This window comes from Crocodylus siamensis, chromosome 2, assembly GCF_052110815.1.
Source record: "Crocodylus siamensis isolate JL-2025a chromosome 2, ASM5211081v1, whole genome shotgun sequence".
Classification (NCBI taxonomy): Eukaryota; Metazoa; Chordata; order Crocodylia; family Crocodylidae; genus Crocodylus; species Crocodylus siamensis.
In genome coordinates this window covers 209,632,232-209,656,919 of record NC_143396.1, presented here as the reverse complement: position 1 = coordinate 209,656,919, position 24,688 = coordinate 209,632,232, and the positions used below count along the sequence as shown (strand labels likewise).

Below are 24,688 nucleotides of genomic sequence, written 5' to 3'. Positions count from 1 at the left end.
TAACTACTGTCTGCCTCACTTGTGTGCATATATTTTGGGCAAAGGCTCCGGTGTAAAGTATTGGTCTACACTGCACTCTTTTGCTGGGATGGCTGGGGTGTGACCAGGAGCTGTCCCTGATTAACATAACTGATCCTAACAGAGACAACACTTATCACAGCACAAGCATATTTTTGTCAGCATAGTGTGTTTCACTCGGGGTGGTGTTGAGATATACCATGCCAACAAATGCAGAGTTTTACTGGTTTAAGCTGTGTCCATGCTAGGTATTTTGCTGATATAGCATAGGTATACTGGTAAAGAATACCTGTTTCAACTTGGCAGAAGAGGAAAGGCAAAGAGGAAACCAAAAAGCAGGAAGGCATTGAAGAAATCTCTGGCTCTAAAATAGAAACTGAAAGTAATGATGCCCTAATAAACAATAACATTCAATATCTTTCTGCCAAGCAAGGTGTTGCTTTGAAGCAGCATTAATAACACTTCCTGGATGCGGAGTAACACAGCTGTAGAAGCAGGAGAAATTGTGAAATGAACTCAATCAGGGAAGAAATGAGGAAGGAAACAATGTGTTAAATCATTTTATTGTTTAGGTTCACTCTGTTCCATACAGATAGAGAGTTAGACTCAGAGTTGATTACAGTGCAAAGATTTGATTAAAAAAGAGTGAGAGATCTAATACTGACGCATTTCTATCTGTTTCAAAGAGTGCCCAGGTCTTCTATTTCATTCTCACAATGGGATCACGGATTCCAGACAGTGTTTATCTTCAGATCTTTATGGCTCAAATACTATTTTCAGTGGCACTGGTGTAAATCCAGAGCAAATCCACTAGCTTCACACTTTTGTTATTTTCAGTGGAGTGACTCCTGATGCATGCCAGTTTAGGTAAGTGCCAGATTTGACAGTAAGTGAATTTTAATTTTTGCAACTAGTTTGTCCATAGCTACTTTCACTTTGTTGGAGGTTATCTAGAAATCATTGATAATTTACATCACAATTCAGCCCTATGTACTCCATCAGTCAAGTTCACTGTCAAATGCAGCCCATAGTTTGGAAGTTAATGGACCAAACTTCATTCTTAGTAACACCCCTAGAATGCCATTGAAATGTAGACCATCATTCCTCCTGCAGTTCCTGACAAATCTGAGCACCTCTATACTGCAGTGGAAGATTAAAGCAACATTTCTTTTGTACTACCCAGTAATCTTTATGCTTGGTGGTAAAGTTAATGTACAGGATTGTCATTCAACAACTCATTTCACATAGGCTGCTGAACAGCCTTCACAGCACAATGACATGCAGTTACTACCAGCTTAAAGCAGAGTTGAACTAGTGACCTAGAGATGAAAGAATTACACACCCATTTGTTTCTCAGTTGCAGAGCACTTGAAGTATAAAGAGCAATCACTGAACAGAGAAGATAATCACCATTATTTTTAAATGGACCACTATAAAGAAAGTAGGATGCCTGATGCTCAAAACCCTAGAATTCTCAAGAACAGCTATTGTCCTGAGAGATGGAAAAAAGGAAAACAGAAGAGAAATGGATATCGGAGAACTCTGGATTTTTGGCATGCACACTCAATTTAAGAAAGGAAAGAATTCTTAAGGAACCTATTAGTAGCTTCATACACACATTTTGGGGGTAGATGAATTAGATTCTGGCTAGCACACAGCTACCAGGTAATACAAAGGAAAGAGTCCTTTAATCTTCTGCAGCAGTACAGTAGTGTCCAGCCTTGTGAGGAGCTGCAGGAGGAATGATGGCCTTGTCACTGACAGCCTTCTAATTGGATGGTAGAGAGGGCCAGGACAGAGTAGCTATAAAAGACATATTTGTGCCAACAAGTGTGGCTGTCATTAAAACAGATCTATTGAGGAGTGGAGAAGGAAAGTGCAATACCACTGCAATGCTGGGTGAAGTTTCACGTGGCCTGTATTGCAGGGCCAGCAGACAATATGCTAAGGCCAATGGTGCCTGACTGGAATCAGTAACAACCAGAAAACAGGCGCTATGATGGCTGGATTACTCAGTGAGAGAAGGGATACTGCATCTTGGAAATAAAGCATGGGACTTGCAGGAAGACTAGAAGATAGGAGTCACAAGAACAAGCTGGAAAGGCAGAGATTATGTACTTAATAGTGTAACACATTATTTTCCTGACTCCTTCAATCAGTCAGAGAAAGACTATGTGATATAAGTATCTCCGCACACAACACACCACAGCTGCACCACTGGGGTAATTAAATCCAATAGATCAACTGGAAGGCTTGCATGGACTGTTACTTGTCCACAGAGTCAGTCTGAGGACCAGTGGCAGGCAGGCAGAAGCTTCTCAGCTAAAATAGGGAAAATGAGAAAAAGAATCTGGAAGCACTGAAGGGATGCTAAATCAATGCCTATTTCAGCCTGAGGTGGAGCACATGTTCCTGAGGTACATGGTGAACTGAAGTTAGATGAGACCTCTTTGGATTCTGCTTAGTTACCCTAGGAGTGAAGGGGGTTAAGATGAGAACACAATGTAGCCTGCAGTGTTCAGACCCCATGGTTGCTATGTCTGATTTGAACATGGGCAGGAAATTAAATACTTGCTGCCTGTAGTATCTCTAATACTAGCTGCATAACCCGCATCAGCCTTAAAAGTGCCTCTTTCATAACTGCATCATGCTAATCAGATTTTCTGGTGGTGTAAAGTCCACTCAGACCATCCATTAATAAGAACTTGAAGACAGATGCAAACACCTGTTGGCGCTCATGAGTGGATCAGAAAGTATCTAGTAACCCTACAGGAGAGTCTCAAGGCCCCCCAGCTCTTCTACTCATTTTTGGCATACGCTGACTTTTCTATTTCCTGGCAGAGCAGAGAGATGACACCAACAGCTGTAGAGGCCCTCTTGAGATGAAACAGGTGTTATTAAGTGGCAATTAGTGCAAAAAGCAGGGAAGTAGATTAACAGGGACTTGTCAAGAGCTAAATCTCCTCTTGGTTACACCCTGCAACCCCTGTGAAGTCAATGGTATTGCACTGGTGTAACTGAAAGGAGAATTTTAGTCCTTTATATACAAGCCTGCCAGGATTGTATTCTCTATAGAGTTGTCAGAAGTGATGAATTCTCTGACAGATGGAGCAGTTAGAGAGGACCATTGTAAATAACGAGAAGATGTAATAACAGCATGAAGAAATAAAGGTTATACTGCAGCCAGCTTTCAGACTTCACATTAAAATGACACCTACCTGCAGAGCTGTGTGTACTGAGAGAAAGCCAGGCAATTCATAGCCACTGCATTTAAGGGTGGCAAGTGATCCGGTCAATGGTGAAGTGCAGTGTGGTTACTAATGTCCACAGTAACTGGAAATTTACCCATCCAATTTGCTCCTCTATACCAGCCACAAAGGGAGATGACTCCAATTATTTTTCAGACAGAACTGAAGCTGGTGTTTACCATTATCTCCCTGGTAACCCCCTCTGCGTGACAACATTATGCAATGTAATTGCAAAGCTGCCTCAGCTCACTGGGGCTGTTATTAAATGCACTCAGATTTTTTTTCCCAAGGTCAAGGATAATAATTAGGTGACTGGTATGCCTGCGACACAACCTTGTTATGTACAAAAAAAAACTTAAAAGATGCATCAGACATTCCCAAGTGAGAAGATTTCTGTCCTGTTAAGAAGTGTTAGAAGATCAGTTGAAAATAGGCTGGTGGAATAATATGTGTTAGTGAAGATAAAGAGCTGCAGTGCAGTAGCCTGAGAATAAAGCTGCAACAGTCACACAGCATAATGGGGTGTTCAGTGGGTGGTGGGTGAATTGATAGAGGGAACACAGAAAGTGAATAATGGGGTTTGAAAAATTAAAGGGCCATGCGGATGCTGAGCTCTAGAATCTGAATCTGAAGGAATTAACTTGGCTCCTCTCTGCTGTTTGTTTGAGCTGCCCTAGTGACCTACTGGTGACACACTCAGGATGCTCACCTATGTTACTGTCCATAATAATAGTAGTAGTGATAGTAGTTGTAGTAGTAGTAATAATAAGGCTTTGCATAGCAATTGTCATCAGTACATCTCAAAGTGCTTTGCAAAGGCAATCACTGTCATAACCCTGTTTTAGAGATGGGGAAACCAAGGCACAGAGAAGTGAAATGACTTGCCCAAGATCACCCATCAGACCTGTGGCAGAGCTGGGAATAGAATGTAGGTCTCTTGTCAGCTATTGTCTATCTGGTAAATGACTTTGTCTCTTTAATGACACTAGGATGAATGTACATATATATCTGGTGATACCAGGAGTAGTGCTTCTAACTAGCATCTAGAAGGGCACTAAGAGCTGATGAGTAATTAACAGGAAGAATAAAAATGGTATATGAGGTGCCAGCAATGTTTCTGGGAGTCTCAGGTGATGACAGTGTTATTGTGAATATTACCAGGTGATGCCAGTGTTAATGCAACTACCAGCTAATGTCAAGGTTGTTATGTCTACCAGGGGACTCCATCTACTAACTGATGTACTGGATACTATGTGTGCTAACTAGTGCCAGGGATATGCTTGTAAATCTGCTTTTTAACAAAGATCCTGGCAAGGAGTCATGTAAAGTCACCTAGACTGTGTGAACATGAATTCATCGATTGTTTGCCAGACAGTTGGAAGATGAACACTGCTGAGTGAGTGTGTGTTGTTCATCATTATTCTAAAAGACCAAGTCTTCCCAGCAAAGGTTTAACTACAGAGTCTTTACTTATTCAATAATTTCCCTTGGCATTTCACTTGGGAGAGATCCACTGTTTTGTATTCCCGGTGACTGGTCATTGTCTAAAGGCAAATCTTTTAGGGCCTGAATAAAAGCCTATTTAAGTCAGGAGGTGTCTTTCCTTTAACTTCAGTGGACTTCAGGGCAGGCTGCTACTGAAATGAAAGATGCTTTTGCCCATTAACCAGAAAGTACTCTCTCTCTCTAACGGACTGTCTGTACCCTCGCGGGGTTAATTTACCCTAGTGTCCATGATTTGTGTGTGGGCAGTGCCACACCAGAAAAATCTTCTTTACAGAGGGAAGGTGCAAATTGCTTGAAACACAACACTAAAGAGCAATGGCCTTAAGGAGGAAGAAGCTTACAGTAATTGATCTTGCTTCTGTGTAAGACAGTGAGGTCTTGATAGGAGCAAAAGAAATCAATAAAAAAGAGGAAAATAAAACACCCAAACTTTATACATTTCTCTGATGAAATATCCCTTCATCCGGCTGCCTGTAACTTAGTTTGCATCATCTGCCATGTGACCTGCTGTGGAAGATTTCTCTCAGCTATAAAAACAGGCTGATTTCATCTTTGTTGCCAGTTGAAGGAAATAAGACAAAAATGTAGTCCCTAGATCTTTATGCATCAAACTTCTTATCTGGAAAGCTAGATTCCACAGTAAACCTCACTGAAAGTAGGTATTCTTGTTTTCTTCAGTGTCCTAGAAGGTAGATTCAGCTGAAAGAGAAGGTTAATCCTGAATAAGACAAGTGTATTTTTGGTTCGGGGGGGGGGATTCAATCATGATTTACCAAGAGATTTAAAGCCAATTATGGCTCTTCTCACTCATGGAAACTCCGTAACAGCCTATCACCATTTCCAGTCCTAGGAAACTTAAAAAGAACGATAGCAACTAGCTCCTTTTAAACTTCAGGAGAAAAGTGTAGAATCCTGTGTAGAAATGAAACAGTGCTTTGAAAGATGTAGTGCACATTACGAAAGTTACTCAGTAAAAGAGCTTTCCAGATCCTTGACAAGATAGCAAGTAAAAAGAAAAAGAAATTGGTTTTATAGGTTGCTTTCACCTTTCACACATCCCCTTGCAGCACTTTACAATATCAATATCAACTGCATTACATTGCAATGTTATAGCCAACAGGTACTCAGCATTTTGTCTCACTTAGTTTTCATAAACTACCTTGAATTCTTTTGTTGACTCCAGAGGTAGACAGCCAGGACTTCAGCTAAACCTTTAATCAGAAGGTCTGTACTTCTGTACAGCTTATGTCAGTGTCAAATTTGGACATGAAAAAAAACTTTACTTTTTTATAACACCTTCATCCAGGGATCTCAAAGGAGTATGCAAACACCAAAGCATTAAGCTTCAGAACAGGTCATGTAAAATAGGCCAACCCTATTGCAGATAGAGAAACTAAGGAACCAAAAGGTGAGATGACATGCCCAAAGCCAGAGAGTGAAGCCGTGGCAGAACAAAGCATAGAACTCAGGAGTCCTAGCCTTCCAGTGCCTTGTGCTAATCATCAGACACCTAGATTTGGCATTGGAAGCTAATGGAGTGCTAACATTAAATTCAGACTACAATCAGAATGAATTCTTGTAGCAGCAGTTCATTAAGCTGCACCTTAGGATACAAAGCAACATCAGTTTCAGCCATTATTGTTGAAAAAGCAAAGTTCCTCTCAGTCTTTGTTACTTACAGACTTCTCTAGAAAGATGCAATCTTAAGTGGCTCAACACTGTTGGGTAATCTGTGGATAATGCTTAGATACTGCCAGGTTGAAGATAATTCCAGGATCTACCTAGTCTAAGCTCTGTAACTGCAAAAAAGAGTGTCAGAACAGCATTGGGGTGCTCGCCACTTAGTGTGCTGCTGCAGGCTATGGAGAAGCCTGCAAGGTGGGCGGCAGGGAGACCATTCCCCTGCTGTAGCCATTTTAATGGGGGAGGTGAGTGGCAGAGCACCTTTGGTTAGTGCCACTTTAAGACTGAGAGCAGGCAGCTGGCAGGTGTGGGCCAGCCCTGGTGAGGCGCCTGTTTTAAGATCCAGGCTCTCAGGGCTGAGGCAGCAGTCTGCGGCAAGCAGCTGGGGAGCAACAACACCTGGCTGAGCTGCTGCTCATAACACTGGTGGTAAGGGAGGAACTATGGGGATGGCAGGACATTCCTACAGGAGCAGTGGGGCCCAGAGCCCCAGGAAGAAGGCTTTGGCTTAGTGAGGGCAAGGCCCAGGCTAACAAGGGGGATAACAGCTTGTAGGCCTACAGAAGGGGTCAGGCAAGCCCCAAGTAGATCTGGTAGGGGCCAAGCCAGGGGCTCTGTGGTGAGATCCCTTTGGAGAATGGGGGTCAGCAGCTGCTAGACTGACTTTCTGATCCCTTGTGCTGGTCAATGCAGAGGGCCAGGGCCAAAGGATAGTTACGCATAACAGGAGGGGCAGGCCAGGACCAAGGTGAGCTATTTGGCCTGGAGATGGGGCCAGAGCCCATGCGGGCTGAAGGTCCCTTTGATGGAAGGGATATCACAGCTGAAGAGGGTAGGGGTTAGCCAGCATGTAGGCTGTTATAATATCTGAATGAGGTCAGAGTGAGAAGGAACGTCAGCCAGGTGCCTTAATGAGGGAACTAGACCAGGGCAGGTAGGCCTGCTTGGTCTTGGGTAAGACTGAAAACTGCACCCTGCTGGGAAAGGGTGGTCTGGTGGGGCTGTCCATGGCAGGACAGCCTCCCAGAAATGTCAGGCCAGTTATGTCCCCAGTGAAAGGTGGGAAGGGGTGCCTGCTAACCCCAGGTCCCACCTTCCGGTAGGTCATTATGACTGGAGGGTAGTGGGGCTAGGCATGCCCAGGGAAGAGGCACCCGAGCCCATGGGAGTGTAAAACCCTGGAAGATAGTGGGGCCAGATATGCCTATTGAGAGGCACTAGTGTCTGTGGGGGTGTAATACCCTGAGGCCCCAGCATGGGGACGGAGTGTGGGCCTCAGAGAAGAGGCATGTGAGTTGAGGCCCCAGAGGCGGGGGAGGGGGGCGTGCTGGAAAGAAGCAGCTAGGCCCAGGTAAGTCTTCAGGTGCCTGAGGCCGCCAGTGGGCCTGAGGCCAAGTAGGCGAGTAATTAGACCTAGCGAGGGAGAGAGTGAGCTACCTGATGAGGGGCTTCGGGTCAGAATTCCATTCAGGGAGAGGGGAATTGGCTGGTCACTGTTTGGATGAGGGTTGTGAGAGGGCCCGAGAGGTTGCCCATTGGCCACTCAAGGTACGTGAGTAGGCAAGCCTGATGGACTATGGGAACCACTCAAGGGAGCAGGGCAAGTTGAGTGCGGCCCAGTGTGGGGCAGCGTATAAGAGGCCCAGTGAGTGGGCAGAGTGCTAAAGGCCTGGTGAGAGTGGGTGGTGTGAATGAGGCCCGTTAACGTAGAGAGAGAAAGGACGAATGTATGAAGCCGAGCAAAGGGTTGTGTTTGGCCCGGCCACGAGCTGCCGTTGAGAGCAATTCAAAAGGAGACATCTGTGAGGCATGGGACATGATAAGGGAGGGTTGAAGTTGTGTACAAACCTCTAGGCATCGGGGTCTTAAATGGGAAGACTTCCACTTTATTACAACCATTTTTGTAACTACAAGGCATGGCAGGAAAGACCAGGCAGCCTGCCCTAGACAGGTGGGCGGGCTGGTAATGTGACCCGGACTGGGAGATTACTCCCTGTCACACCATCCAAGGAGAGATACAAAGCAGTGATAAAAAAACAAACAAACGTTCCTCAAATTCCAACATAGGATGTGTTTTTTTGGAAATGCACAAATTTACGTTTTTGTATGACTGACATTGCTGACAGGAGCTCTACAATTTTACATATAATGCTCTCACTAAGAAATATGCAGACAGGGGCAGCCTATTTATTCACAGCCCTTTAGTCCAAATGCTGCATGCTGAATGCAATCAATAACATTGGATTTGATCTAGGCCTTGTTTCAAGAGGAAATCTACAGGGTCATCTATCTTAATGAAAGTTAATTGAAACCAACACTCATCCCTCATGAGTTTCAAGCTATCAATAGATATAAAAATTTGTTTTAAACAACATTAGAAAATGTGACAGCAAGGAGAAAGATACAATAACAAGAAAATGGAACACCAAAAATAGTACTGGTCTTTTGTCCCCATGCAGGAAATGTAGGCACCTCAATATCGTGTATAAGAACATTTTTTCAGATACAGAATTGGATTAAATTTGCATGCCACATTTTACAGATAGGGAAACTGAGCCATGGAGACATTAAGCAACCTGCCCACAGCACATGATAAACCAGCCTTAATCCCCAGGTCCTTCCTTATCCATTCCTTCTCACATGAGTGCACTGAAGTATCCAGTTCCACTGTTCATAATTAGTAGTTATCATTTACAATCCTGACATAATACAGGGAAATTGAGTTGTCTCAGGAAATCAGTTACTTTATTATATGCATTTTCCTTAGCCAAAAGGAGATGCTAGAAATCTGGCTCTTTCTTAGGAGACTGAGAATTTCTTTACTTGGGTTTTTGCCTCTTAATTCACTGAGGGTTGGTTTAGGGTAGTTTAGGGAAAAGCATTTATTTTACATGGAAATTCTACTCAACTATCTTGTTAATGCCAACTGCAGTTTGGTACATGCCCATCAGTACAGGACACTTCTTCCTGACAGTTTCTGTTAACCTTCTATCATGTGCTGCTGCTAAATGACCATCTCTGGTGTAGTTTGAAATCCCACCTGCCATAATGGGTCAAGTCTTACCTTATGTCTTTGCAGTGTAGTCTGTTTAAGGTGCCATGCCAACTTTAATCCTCATGCAGTAGTTCCTGATCACTAGTTGTTGTTTAATGAGATTGAGTTCGACCTTTCTTCCACTTAAGCACAGTGGCATGATACTTGCATTATTTTATGCACCATCCAGATGATTCCTGTTTTTTCTCCCCTTGATTTAGTCCTCATCTGCTGGCATCTTACTTCCATGGAAAAGAAGGAGAATAAGACAGCTTCTTCTCCTGCTCATTGCCCCACTTTTCCAAAGATCTGTATGTAGGTGGTATCTGTATGATTCATGCGGCACTGCCAGCACTTTCACATACCCTCCAATTAACAAACTGATTATGTCACCTTTGGACAATCTGTCCATGATCTGAAAGCCTGACCAGGACCTGTACCTGACAGACAGCACAATGACAAAACTTGTAAACAGCTTCCTCCAGTATTTTCACCATTAACCAGCTGCTTCCCACTTTTTTCAGTCTTTCATTTGTGGGAGAAGTTCCTATTAGTTAAATCCAGAAAAAGCATTTAAGTGAGCTTGACTTCAAGAACATAAAGGTCATAATCCTATTTCATTATGTCCCCAAATAGCATTTACCTAGCCATGTAACTGAAGTTTTTGACCCTTATGCATAGTTTGTGATCCTCTTCTACATGTAGCATGGATGTATAAGTGTTCACATAGATGCTAAGTATTCTCAGTAGGTTGTGCCCTGGCCAGGCATCATATTCATGTAAATCCTCAATTTATATCTGGGAAAAAGCCAATAACTAATGGCTGTTAGATGTTGCAAGAGGGTCTCCCTCAGGTTTTAGCATAATAAGCAAATCATTGAGGCTCTTATCAAGGAAACAGGGGTCACAGGTTATAGTTCCCTCCCTCCATCTCTTGGTTATTAGCAAGTGCTCTATCACCTGGCCATGGGTTAGACATTATACAATTCTCTCTTCTGCCTCTTCTTCCCTGGGCAGCCAAGAAATAAAGAGATATGTAGGGCCAGGAGAAAGAAAACAAGCTGGAGGCTATATGGCTCCATGACATACCTGGAAAAGAGAAGTCCTTAGATCCTACTTTGGGACTTTGTCCGCAGTGGGACACAAACTTTTCCACTGTTCTCCACCCATCTACTTTGCCAAGTGATAAATGCAAGGTGCAGTGGCTCAGCTTTAAGGAGAGCAATGTGCATAATACCTAACCTGCGACCTGGTGCTTAGAGCACTGACAGAAATGGAAGGTATAGATTCAACCGCCGTCTGAGTGAGGAAGCCCTGCAACCTTGATCTACCACTTTCTGGGGGAGTTCCATAACCCCTAGTCTATTGGGCTAAAACATGGGAGGTTACCCAGTCTCCCTTCTTCAAATACCTGCTTGCCACCAGTTTTTAACTGCCTACAGTTTTAGGGTTTTTGCTCACCCACGTATACATGTATGGTGCTACATAGCTGCACAACCAGAATATATATCATTTATCTTGACTTCAAAAAAGCCTTCAATCTGGTATCCCATGATCATCTCTTGGCAAAACTGGCCAGTTGTAGCCTTGGGTCCACCACAATCTGGAGGCTGGGGAACTGGCTCTATGGTCAGACCCAGAGGGTGGTAAATTGATGGAAATCAATCATCATGATGTCCTGTGACCAGTGGGGTCCCCCAAGGCTCTGTCCTTGGACCCATATTGTTCAACATCTTCATTAATGATGTGGACATTGGAGTCAGAAGTGGACTGGCCAAGTCCGTCGATGACACCAGACTTTGGGGCAAAGCATCCACACCTGAAGACAGGAGGATGATCCAGGCTGACCTGGACAGGCTCAGCAAATGGGCAGACGAGAACCTGATGGTGTTTAACACTGAAAAATGCAAGGTTCTCCACCTTGGGAGGAAAAACCTGCAGTATCCTTATAGGCTCGCCAGTGCTACGTGGCTAGCGCTACAGAAGAAAGAGACTTGGGGGTCGTCATTGACCACAAGATGAACATGAGCCTGCAATGTGATGCTGCAGCTAGTAAAGTGAGCAAAACGTTGGCTTGTATCCATAGATGCTTCTCAAGCAAATCCCGGGATGCCATTTTCCTGTTGTACTCAGCCTTGGTGAGACTGTAGCTGGAGTACTGCATCTAGTTTTGGGCCTCACAATCAAAAAGGATGTGGAGAAGCTTGAGGGAGTCCAGAGAAGAGCCACGCGCATGATCAGAGGTCAGGAAAACAGACCTTATGATGACAGGCTGAGATGTATGAGGCTCTTTAGCTTGCAAAAGCGCAGGCTCAGGGGTGATCTGATGGCCACCTATAAGTTTATCAGGGGTGACCATCAGGATCTGGGGGAACGTTTGTTCACCAGAGCGCCCCAAGGGATGACGAGGTCAAACAGTTATAAACTACTGCAAGACCATTTCAGGCTGGACATAAGGAAGAATTTCTTTGCTGTCCGAGCCCCCAAGGTCTGGAACAGTCTGCCATCGGAGGTGGTTCAAGCACCTACATTGAACACCTTCAAGAGTAAATTGGATGCTTATCTTGCTGGGATCCTATGACCCCAGCTGACTTCCTGCCCTTTGGGCGGGCGGCTGGACTCGATGGTCTTCCGAGGTCCCTTCCAGCCCTAATGTCTATGAAATCTATGAAATAACCTACAGAGTATGCTCAGTAACCATGTGGGTGCTTGGTCATCCTGTGTGTAAGCATCATGTGTCACAAACGGTTGTTACATAGCTGGGTAAGTGCCATTTGAGGGCATACAGTGAAATAGTTTCCTGTCCAAAGTGTCTCACTGACTTGAAGGAGTTTTCTCTGCTTGACATCTGTGTCCAGACCAGGGCAGAAGTGGCTCCATTTGAGGTCAATGATGCTCAGTGAGAAGGTTCTGCACCTTGCAGTATTCAACCCTACATATTTTGTTTGAAGGTTTTCACCCATTGTTAGGTTTAGACTGTGGCTGGACTGTATCCAATAGGTCCTTCTTTTATATTGGTATTTTCCTGTTTTTTGAAATAAGAAACACATTTTTTATTATTAAAAAGATTTCTGGAACAAACACTTTGATCATTGGCCCACCTTGGGAGTAAAACCCCTTGGAAAAATCCTACTCTACACATACTTTGTATTGAACATGGATTGTGAATCTGTATGACCTGTTGTCAGATTTAGAGTTTCAAATTCAACCAGGTTCAAGTGCATTATATTATATAAAGATAATAAGATACACTAGGCCAAATTCTGCTTTTCTTTATAACTACAGTTTTCTGGAGTCTGGCATTTAATTATGGAAACAGTCGTTGCACAAAATTAACTGATGGCTGAATCTGGCCCCTTCCATTTATTGTAAAAAGTTAATTTCCCCCCCCCCACAAGCCTTTGTCCTTTTATTTTAACCATGTTTTTTTTTAAATTGCAGTCCTTATATTCTTAAGCCCCCTTTAAACTTTGTTTCTAATCCATAAAGCTGCCATCAGGTTCAGGCAGCTGAATTATTCTGGCTTTTAATAGTTTAATTATTCTGTCTCTCAGAAAGGTTTATTTTTTACTCCTGATCATAAAGTCAATATATATGACATTAAGTATTCAGAATATAATTCAATCCTGCCTATAAAGCTATTTTCTCTGACCAAAAATATTTGATTAGCAGAGTGGTTATCACACTGTAAGAGTTTAAAGTGTATTAGAGATAGGCTATTTAAAGAAACAGAGTGGCATTTCCTAATGATCAATGATGTCTCTAAAGCCGTGATTTTCAACTTTTTTTCATTTGCAGACCCTTAAAAAAAACTTGCAAACAGAGGTGCGGACCCCTTTGGAAATTTTGAATGGAAGTGCTTTGAATTTGATTGATCATAATTATCTTTTATGGACCCCTTGGACATAGCCTGTGCACTATCAGGTGTCTGTGGACCACAGGTTGAAAACCAACGCTCTAAAGATTTGATAAAACCTGGTCCAAGCCCCTTGAATTCCGCAGGAGTGTTTCCCTTGACATCACTGGACTTTGAACTTAGCCCTTTAACATGTTTCAGGTTCTTATTCCCCTGGTTGCCAAAGAACTGGGTCAGGGGGTGGGGAAAAGATTAGAAAGAAGTCACAAAAATAGACTTTAAATGAAATTTCTGAAATGGAAATAATAGATAAATGAGGTATTCCTTGGAGTCACTAGTGCTTTCCACTGTATTTATGGGAATGACTGGAGCAGACAGTTCACCTACTCCACGACCTTGCCCCCAGCAGCAGCCAACACCTCATGCTTCATTCACAGGACAAAAAAAAGGCTGTAATTGCAATAATAGGTTTAATTTCAATAGTGTAAATCACTTGGCTCCCGAACAGGCTGGAGGGAGCCATCCTGCCTTGCTAGGGAGTCGGGGTGAAGAGGGACAAGAGGTAGGAGAGAGGTGGCAGGTTCCAAAGGGTCTTCCCCATTTCTAGCTTAGGCATGATTCATTTCACATCAAGCCTTTCCACGGCAGAGCTTTTATAGCTCATTAGCAGCAAACACCGGCAACATATAAATTTCTTATATTGCTACAATTGTGCAGACACCAGTGACTATATGAGGCACAGAGGAGGAGATAGACAGGCACAGATGACACAGTTCAGGGTGGGCTTGGTTCTGCTGTAGTGGGTGCTTTATGCCCTCATCTCAAAGCCCTGAGCAAAGGGGGTTGGACGGGGAGGGCACTTAAGTGTCTTTGGCGGTGCCAAAATAGGGGTGTTTTATGCCCTGATCTGAAAGCCTTGGGAAAAGGGTTGGATGAAGAGGGCATTTTGGTACCTTGGCTATGCCAGTGAAATAGTAGGGGTGCTTTATGCCCTGATCTCAAAGCCCTGGGAAAAGGGGTTGGGTGAAGAGGGCATTTCAGTAAAATAGTAGAGGATGCTTCATGCCCTGATCTCCAGGCCTTGGGCAAAGGGGGTTGGATGGGGAAGACACTTAAGTGCCTTTGGCTGTGCCAGTAACATAGCAGGGGGTGCTTTATGCCGTGATCTCAAAGCCTTGGGCAAAGGGGTTGGATGAAGAGGACATTTCAGTGAAATAACAGGGGTGCTTCATGCCCTGATCTCGAAGCCGTGAGCAAAGGGCGTTGGATGGAGAGGGCACCTAAGTGCCTGTGGCCAGTAACGTAGTAGGGGGCGCTTTAAAAGCAAACCAGCCCTGAGGGGCATTTCCCCGCAGCGTCTCCCTCCGTTGCGGAGCCCCCCCCCCGCCCCGCTGCGGTCCCAGCCCTGGCTCAAGCAGAGCCCGCCTGGCCCTTTAAGCCGGCGGCCCCGCGGGATGCTGCTGCGTGCGCGGCCGCCCCCTCCCCTCCCCGCGGGCCGGGGGAAGCCGAGCCGGGCCGTGCCGGGCCGGGCAGGGCAGCTGTGTGTCGGAGCGTGATTTCCTTCCATTGTATCGGAGTCGTGCCGGGGGAAGAGGAAATGAAAGCGGGGGCTCGGGGCTGCGCTCGCTCGCCCTCATGATGCTGGGGCTGGGCGCTGCCTCTGCAGAGAGCCCGCTCGGCCCGGCGTGCCCAGAGCTGCCCGGGCGGGGGGCGCGGCGGTGACAGCTGGGCGCGGAGATGGGAGGGTAGCCGGCTCCGGAGGGTCAGCCCAGCCCAGCCCAGCCCCAGCCCAGCCCGCTTTGTGTGCGCGTCTGTGGTGCGGCAGAAGGAAATCCCGCCCGTGCCCTTGGGGGGCGGAGGGGAAACTCCGCGGGCGACCAGGCACCGGAGCACACCGCCTTGCCTTTGTGGGGGCGCATCCCACCGCCGCCCAGCCTGCCAATGTCCTCGGCCATCGAGAGGAAAAGCCTCGACCCCTCCGAGTAAGTGCCAGCGCCCCCCCACCCTTTTCTTTCCCGGGTGCCCTCCCCGCGCCCCGGGGTGTCGGTGCTGTCCGGGACCTGGCGAGCTCCGGAGGGAGAGGTGGGAGAGCCGGGCTGCCTTTGCCTCCCCGCGGCTGCCTGGCGGCGCGGAGGGCTCTGGCGTGCGAGGATGGCGGGTGGGACCGGCGTGCAGCCCAGCTTCCCCATTTGGAGCCGAAGCCAGGTCCTGGCTTCATCCCAACACACGGGCTTGGGGGAGGGGGGCAGCCAGCCAGCCACCAGCCATCTCCCCCCATCTCTTTCCCTCCTCTACTAGAGATCCAGCAAAGCCCCCAGCCAGACTTCCCCAAAGCTTGAGGAGTGTTGCAGTCTCTGCCCCATGTTTGATCTGCCCCCCCCCCAGCTGACTAGACTGAAAGGTCAGAGCTGTTATCTGATGGGTTCTCAACTTCCACATTTTCATTAGGCCAGAGGCAGTTTGAAACTTTCGAGAGATGGTATTAACTGCCTGGCTGGGGGTGGCTCGAAATCGTCCGAAAAGAGTGTTGGAAAGGAGCTCAGGGAGGACATCTAGTCCACCCCCCTGGTCAAAGCAGGGCTGTCCCCAGCTAGATCATCCCAGCAGAGGTTCTGTCTACCTCGGTCTGCAAAACCTCTAAGGATGGAGATGCCAAAACGGACCAGGGATCTTGAGAAGAGCAAAGAATTGTAGGTAGAGGGAGGTCTAAAGGGAGCCTTGTCTTTCTTTTTGGCTAGGTTTGTGGAAAGAGGGTGGTTACATTCAGGATCTGACAGGAGCCTTCTGAGCTGGCTCTTCCAGTGTATTTCCTGCAGGCATCCCTTCAGACCCAAGCGCACACAGACCCACGCTTGTGAGAAGCGTGTTAATTCAGCCCAACCGAGTGGTGTCATGGCACTCAATTCCAGGGTTGCGCATCTCCATTGCAGCAGTGCCTCAGATTTGGTCTGTGCCTCCTTGGCATTGTGACAGCACAGAAAAAACCCAAAACTTCAACAATTCTAGCGTCCAAAGTAAAGCTTAAATCATTGTTTCCCTCCCTCCTATAAAAGGCTTCATTAATCTGGGATTTGTTTCCTGCAAGGCATTTAAGAATGTCATCTTTTGAAGCCCTCCTCTCATGCATTGCTCACAGGGATGCTAAAGTAGTTTTTCCTTATATCCTACTTTTTAAGGAATTATAATGTAATTATAGTATGTAGTTCCTCCCCCCCGACCCCCCCGTCCTACCTGAATTTCAGCTACAAAATCGAAATAACATTTTTTTTATTTAGTTAGTTGCTGTTCTGGTGAATTATTACAGGCTGTGACAGCCAAATTCATAAAAAAAAACCCCTGAAATCCAATTCCAAATAAACTTCAACTAGACTGTTTCAGAATTTAGGATGCTAGTAGCCAAAATAGGGTTTCAAATAACTCAGTCACAGATCCTAAACTGACAGGAAAAGGGACAAGGATAATATAAAATATCATAGGGTACGCACAGATCTTACAAAGAGAGATACATTTATGGTAGAGGAACTGCTACAGTATAAGTCCATTGGATTTGCTTTCGACAAATGCTGTGTTATGCTGTGTTCTGTGTTGTTTAGGGCATGATGTTTTCAAGTCAGCATAAAATTCCTTTGTAGTTCTATATGCAGTGTCGGTTGCACTGAATGGACCAGAGAAACAGAAGTGTATGCTCTGAAAATCTAGGGCCTGATCCTCTGCTTGCAGCAACTCCCTATGACTCTGCTAGCAATGCCACGTGTAGTGGGGCTGTGGGGAGAGGGGAAGGTGGGGGCTGGTAGTCACGAGACAGTAAGAGGACAGGACAGCATGCACTGTGACAGTGAAAAATAGAAGTGCTTGCAGGCAGACAGATTCTTTATCTGCACCAAATCCTGACTGCTCTGGGAGTTCTGCTTGCATAAAAACAGCAGGATCAGGCCTTGTTTGGAAGTCAGGGAGCACAGTACATTTTTCAGACCCTGAAGAAAGTCCTTTTTACTTGAAAGCTATTTCCCCAGTAAATAAAGTCTGATGAAGTCCTGCATAATATAACTCAAGGGGATCAAAAAATATTAGTGTCTGCAGCCTGCGGGAAGTGCTGACTGCCCTCAGAGTAATCGTGCTGACTTCTCTCAGTATAGTTATGCTCTGTCCCGCCCCCCGCCCCCCCGGTTTGGCGGCATACAGACCACCAGCAAATTGTCAACAGACGTTGGCTATACCAATAACTGAATGATGTACCTAAGAATTTAGGGCTAATTTATGCAAGGCGTTGGGCACTCTGTCTGACCCCAATCCAGCAAAGCACTTGAGTAAATGGATGGCACAAGTCATATGCTTAAAGTTAAGTATGTGCTTAAAGGTCTGATCCAATGGAATCATTCCATTGGCTTCACTGAGCTTTGGATGTGGCCCTAAATGCTTGGTGGGAGTGGGGCCAGCATGCTTTGCTCCTTGCTGGATTGAGTCTACTGTCTAGTCTTGTAATTTTTGCTCATAGTATTGCCAGAACTTGCAAAAAGGCAGCACTGAAACTTTCTTAAGTAAACATATTTGCAAAAAATATGGTTTTAGCCCTCTTCTATTAGTGCATCTGCTCTTTATTTTAGTGCTTGTTACAAATGATAGGATAGGAATAAAATATTACATTGGAATTGTGCAAAAATGCACTTTAGTATAGTACCACAAAGAAGAATGGGGAGGAGGCAGGTGGCTGATTTGCTTTCCCCTGTGTGTAAATCAGCTATAACTCCTTGAAATTCATAGAACTATGGTGGTCTAAAGTCCATGTAGTACACTGGGATCAGAATAGGGTCCTTAGTTGTTTTCCTCAGAATAAAAGATAAATCCTGCAGTAAATCTGGGTGAAATTCTGACCCTGCTGAAGTCCACGACAGGACTTCTATTAGGTTTAATGGGGCCAGAGTCTCACCTGTTGTGTAAATTCATTTTTGTGCTATTACAACAGATGCCATCACAAGGCTTAGACTTCAAATTTACCTTCCCTATAGAGAGGTTAATCCCATATGACCTCATGCTTGGAGGATACTTCCATATAACTCTCCCAATCTTGTAGCCCCTATCGAGGCAATATTCCCATTGATTGTGGCAACACTGAGAAGGGAGAGTTTCAAGCTAAGGCCAGCAATATGGGAAGTGTGTATCCTAAAAACAAATGCAGTTGTTTTACAATAATGTTTGGGGTTCTCAGTCACCTACACACAAATCCTGGAGTTTAAACAGGTAAATATACAAACCTTTTTTGAAGACACCACAAAAGCTGTTCTGTCATGAATACCACTACATTTTAATCTGGACAAAGAGAGCTATTTGAAAATGCCAAGAATATTGTAACAAATCTTTGGACTTTATAGCTATCACTATGCTATCTATCAGCATATGTAGACAAGAATGAAACATCTTTTTAAAACAGAAACTCCAGATCTCTTGCTCCAAAAGTACAGTCCCCCAATCCCTTAGGTTAAGAAGAATCTCCTGTATTTTGTAGCATTTGTATAGGAATTAGACTCAAATTGGGCAATTCTAATTCTGTCCAGTAGAAGAAAATGATATATGTCCATAGAAAATTAATTAACAATACATTCAGTGTTTTTACACCAAGGAACAGACTGGAAGGTTGTATAGATTGTCATGTTCACATGCAACAATTTGAACCAGAAGAGATGAAGAGTTGCCAAATATTTTTTCCACTTGGGTGATTTCAGAAATATTAGCTATTCTCCTTTTTAAAAACAAAATAAAAGTGTACCCCTGCTCCCAGTGATATCAAGAGGAGGGCAGGGGGCTGCCACTGACTTCAACTGGAGAAAAAACTGGCCATAAATCCTGTTCTAATTTGGTCATGAGCTTTTTTTCTTCCTATTAGTTGGTTTAAAGGGTTTTTCCTTCTCCAATGATTCCTCATTCTCTCAGGGAGCCGGTGGACGAGGTGCTCCAAATTCCCCCTTCACTGTTGACATGTGGAGGTTGCCAACAGAACATTGGGGACCGCTATTTCCTGAAAGCCATTGATCAGTACTGGCATGAAGACTGCCTCAGCTGTGACCTGTGTGGGTGCAGACTTGGAGAGGTGGGGAGACGACTGTACTATAAACTGGGCAGAAAACTCTGCAGGAGAGACTATCTCAGGTACAGAGCCCCTCTATCTGACAACATTCTGCTCTTGATTGCTTTCTTTCTGCAGTTTCAAAGTTTAGTTACAAATTTAGAATGAAGGTTGGATCCCCAGTGATGCTGCTGCATAAGAACTGTAAGGAATTTGTCATGATTAATTTATTCCTAAAATATAAAGGCTGAGGGTAGTCACAGATATGGTACCATGTTTGAGTGGTGCTGCCCAGATCCACAGCTTCAGCATAACTGGGTGGTTTCAGTCCCTGCATGACACCTTCAGTAGGTGTCATAGGAAATGGTGTTGGAAATTCAATAAGCAGACTCTTGCCTCTTAGTAATGAGCCAATATCCTACAATGGTTTAAAGAGTATTTTGGTTCTGTAGGTGTTGCCTTTTGGATTCAAGGATATTATAACTGAAGCCCTGAGGACAACTGGTGATGAAAGATCTTTTGGCAAATTTGTAAAAATAAGGTATCTTGGTGCCTTGGCCAAATTCCATATCCCTCATTACCATAATACCACTTAGATAAGAGGTTCTTTACTTAACTGAACTACTGTGTGTTGCTTCTGCACATTTATTATCTGGTGGAGTGGCTGTCTTTTTGCAGTGAGTGAATTAAACCCGTTTCTAATGTTGTGCTTCAATTTGTAGTTTTCTAGGATTCCTTAGGCTGCAAGGCACTACACTTATACATTCATAACATATTAAAATAATTACGGTCCCAGCTTAAGAAAGCATCCTGTTAACTTGAAGTCATAAGGATAAGAATGTACTTAAACATCACCTTGAATACAAGTGTTTTGTTGTTTTTTGTGAATCGGATCTTAATAGTTTTTGTGTTAGTAAATCACTGTCCATTTTGCACTTACAAGTATTGATAAATGAGTTCAATTTTATATATTTTCCATTAACTTGATTATAAAGAGCCTGCATGTTCCATGTTCTTGATTACAGTTAAAGCATATTTATTTTTGATATGCTAGGTATATATGCTTTTGCTCTGCTAGGCATATATGCTTGTTATAATGGACAAATTGGCCCCAATAATGAGAGAGGCTGTAAATCTCCTGTGTTTGTAATATTCGAACAATGATCCAGTCCTTACTTGCACTAGCTGAATACTTGGTAACTTTTTAAATGAAAGAGTAACAGACCAAAGGAACAAGTTACTAAATCCCTATGATATTTTCTATGCTGGGTGATTTTAGTTATTTAAGTGTAATGTGTTCATCAGCTGTCTTGAGTTAATGAAAATTCACAACCTTCAGGTAATGTTAACATTACTTTTATTGGCAAAAGTGAACAGTGACATCTTCTGGCAGAGAAAATAAATGATTGATTTTTCTTTTAGATCTCTTAGTTCAATAGGTTTTTGTTTTCCAGACCAGGCAGGTTATTTGAAGCAGGCTGTGTCTATAAGCACAGTAAAAATATGTGAGGACAAATGGTTCTAAAATTAATATGGCAATACAGAGAATGTAATTACATGAGAAAATATTTCAAACAAGTAATATTCAGTGTTTCCTCTACTTTATCAAACATAATAAAAACACATTTTGCTTGTTTACTAATAGCAGGATTTATAAACTCTACAAGCTTCAAACTGCATTAGAAGATGACATTCATTATGTTGTCACACACAGCTGAACAGGTCATACTGTTTCAGTTGAGAGCAGCAGTACATGCTGTGAGAGGGATATATATGTAGAGCATTCATTACAGGGTCCTTTTAATAGACAACATAATAATGATGTCTCAACAGGGTTTCTTAATATGGATGAAAAAGCAAGCCAGATAAGAAAATCCTTTGGGCTAGAATAGATTTCTAAAGGGTCATAGAGTCCATCTTTCTGAAACATAGCAGTCATTCATGAGTATAGAAGTCTTTGAATCTGAAGGGATCTCAGAAAGGCAACAAAACTAGATCGTGTATCACACGATCACAGCCTCTGGCAACCCTGTCTTTTAACTGAATAATAAGGAATAATGGCAACATTTATCAACCAGAATGTAATTTCTATTGCTGGATGAGGGGAGATGCAAGTATTAGGATGGTGCAAATTTGTCTTGAAATTCAGATAGGTGTCACTCCCATTGAAGTAACTCATCATCTTTCAGGATCAGGCTTTTTTTAACCTCTTATCATAAAAACGCAAGCATAATCTTTTGAAAAGTAGGCAAGACGTATGATTCTGACAAATTTTCACTCCTGCCTTTGGGACCACAAGTTTTGAGTACCCTTGGTTGAAAGATTTAACCAAACAAATGTTTAAACTTGTACATATCCTTGTAATGCAAGTGTAACAGTGCAACACTGGTTTCTGATGCTGTGTCTAAGTTTTGCTTTGATTCCCACCCCACTTTTCTTCACAAGTACCTTGCTCAACTCTTTGTTGTTTCTTTAGGCTCTTTGGCCAAGATGGCCTTTGTGCTTCCTGTGACAAGAGAATCCGAGCCTATGAGATGACCATGCGGGTGAAGGACAAGGTGTACCATCTGGAATGCTTCAAATGTGCTGCTTGCCAGAAACATTTTTGCGTTGGTGACAGATATCTTCTCATCAACTCGGACATAGTATGTGAGCAGGACATCTATGAGTGGACTAAGATAAATGGGATGATATAGCAAAGACATGCCTCATGGTCTTCAAAAGGCAGTTCACAGGTGACACAAATTCATAGCTACAGTGAGGAGATAATCACTTAAGCTATGTTTTTTGTCTAAAGTGTGGGGGGTGGGGGGTAGGGAGGAGTACTGCAGAGTAGACCCTTATCAGGCAGTGCTACATAGAATCTAAACTACATATAAATGAAGACAAGAGGCTGAAGCAATAGCAAATAGACTGACTTCTATTAGCAAAGGTGTATCGACAATAACTGACATTATCAGCCATGTGGGGTGAGAGTCAGGGAACAAATAGGGTGTGATAATGAATTCTCATAACTGGAAATTCAGTAGCGACTTATGTAAAAAGACATTATGACTTTGACACCTGCAGACTAGGATTGTGCAATTGATTTTTTTTTTTTTTTAATCTTTTTTTAGTTACACAGTTTAGACAATAGTTCCCAGTGTAGACAGAAAGGATACTGGAGAGAAAGGGCCAGTCATTTATTTGGTCAGATTCCCCAACACCTTAAATTTTGGATGGGACAGCAAGTGACTTTTCTGCATGGTATTTTTCCCCCTGAGAATGAAAAATGCATCCTTTAGCTCCAAACAATTCTTTAAGTAAATTCTGATGAATAGGTGTTTCTAGGCACCACTGTTTCAAGAAGAGATGTTCCACAGATCATTTCTATACAAATATAAATCTAAAGAGTTGTTCAACTATTTTATTAACTTAGATTATATCAATAAAGTATTTGTTGTGTGTAGTAATAATCTGCAGCTTTAATAAAAATGACAGAAAGTTTAAGTGTTGTTTCTTTTGACAACATACAATGGCTTGACGCTGATTTGGATGTAGTAGGTCTATTATTTATTTCATTTATTGGCAGCAGGCCTCATACATTTGGAGCATTCTTGACTCTTACTAAACTTCCCAAGTGTATGTTCCAAAGCACTAGTCTAAAGCAATGACATAGGAACCTAAGCTGGCCTGAGTGGGTTTCATGGAACTCTTCTTTATGAGGAAGAAAGGAAGAAGTGATGTGACACAAAGGATATTCCGGAGTTGGCTGCCAAGCAGAGAAGGCCATTGTTGAGTTGCCTCACAATAAAAGCCAGAGGCTGTGTGAATACAAAGGAGTTCATGAGGAAGAGGGGTCTCCAAAGAATCTGGCTGGACCTGCTTTCTTTCAGTTATCCCGTTTGTAAGAGATCTACAGCCTCACAATGTTTAGAAATAATTGCATTCAGGTCCCTTCCTTAAAAGCTATAGACTCCTCACCAGATTTATTCAAAGATTTATCATCATCTCTGCTACTGTTATAGGAAAGAAGACTCACCAGTATATGAGCCACTCAGAAGAAGATAGATGTTCATGCCTACATTGGCCAACACTAGAGTTTAGGTAGATTTCAGGGCCCTAACCACTTGGACGACTCCTTGCCCAACTGTTTTCACTATAGTTATCATCAAAGAGCTCACTTATTTATCACAAGTTGTAACTAGTTCCTACATGTAATGTTTTACAGTGAATGTTGTCAGAGTCAAATTAAAGACATGGTAGTAGAAAGAAAGCGTGGCCAGAGTCCTGTTTGGTCAAGTTGTTCTCAAAGGGTTATGCTGACATCTGAGTCCATAGGGAGCTGATGTAATTAATTCTTTGTACTCTTAAAACCCTTTGAACTATTTCCCAGACTAAGAAACATAACTAGCCACCAGGTCAGGGATATAGCTGTGACCTTGCCACACTATCAATGGCTTCTTTCAAATGTTGAACAAAGATGGCATTTTAGGACTTCTCTGCCAGCCTACGCATCTGACTGATAGTATTTCCTGATAAGTATGAGAGAGGAGTGCTAGAGATCCTGGATCTTTGGTGTACATAATGACTTTCAAACTGGGGGAGGGGGGTTCCTGAATTGTTGCTACATGTTGTCACTACATTGTACCTTGCTGATGGTTACAAACTTCAGTTGACAGATTTGTTTATGTTAGTGTAAACCTGTAACAAAGTTAGATAGATTTGGACTTCTGTCTACTGTCAGAAAAAGAGTAGTTGTGCCAGATATAGATTTTATTTTAGTGTAAATCTGTAGTAACTTCCTGGAAGTAATTGGAGTTGTACTTGTATAATACCAGTGTTGGGGAGTTCAGGAGTATGATTTTGTTTAATCCAAATAGATGAAAGTGTGGATACTTAATTCCTGCTTACTTTATAGTGTATATATTTATATATCTGGCTAATACATCTGATAGCCTTAAACAGGTTTAGTTTCAGTCTTCTTCATCATGTCTCCAGTCCAACCTTTCTATATAGCCTGCTCCCAATATTCTGCACAGGCCTCTGCTTCTGGTGTTGGTGTTGTCAGATCTTGTGGGATGCTTCAGCCACTTGCCACCCCTTGGCCCGACTTGGGCTGATATGCCTTGGGATGGCTGATATGCCAAGGGATGGCTCTGGCTTCAGGGCATGATCCATGGTTTTTCTGACAAACACATTGGTTGGTTGTATAGAGGTCCCATGATTTCATGAGAAAGTTTCACCTGCTGAGACCCGCTATCAGTCTGTTCAGGCTCTGCCATGTGTGCCATTTGTAGTCA

General features: G+C 43.5%; 1 protein-coding gene across 1 annotated transcript; it reads left to right on the top strand.

Moving 5' to 3' along the window:
* The first annotated feature begins 14,824 nt into the window (after positions 1-14,824).
* LMO2 (LIM domain only 2) lies at positions 14,825-22,895 on the top strand. The gene is made up of 3 exons (XM_090032917.1): positions 14,825-15,327; positions 19,274-19,489; positions 21,883-22,895. Exons 1-3 carry the CDS (start codon positions 15,287-15,289, stop codon positions 22,100-22,102), a joined length of 477 nt encoding a protein of 158 aa, XP_089889043.1. The 5' UTR covers positions 14,825-15,286; the 3' UTR covers positions 22,103-22,895.
* Positions 22,896-24,688: the final 1,793 nt, after the last annotated feature.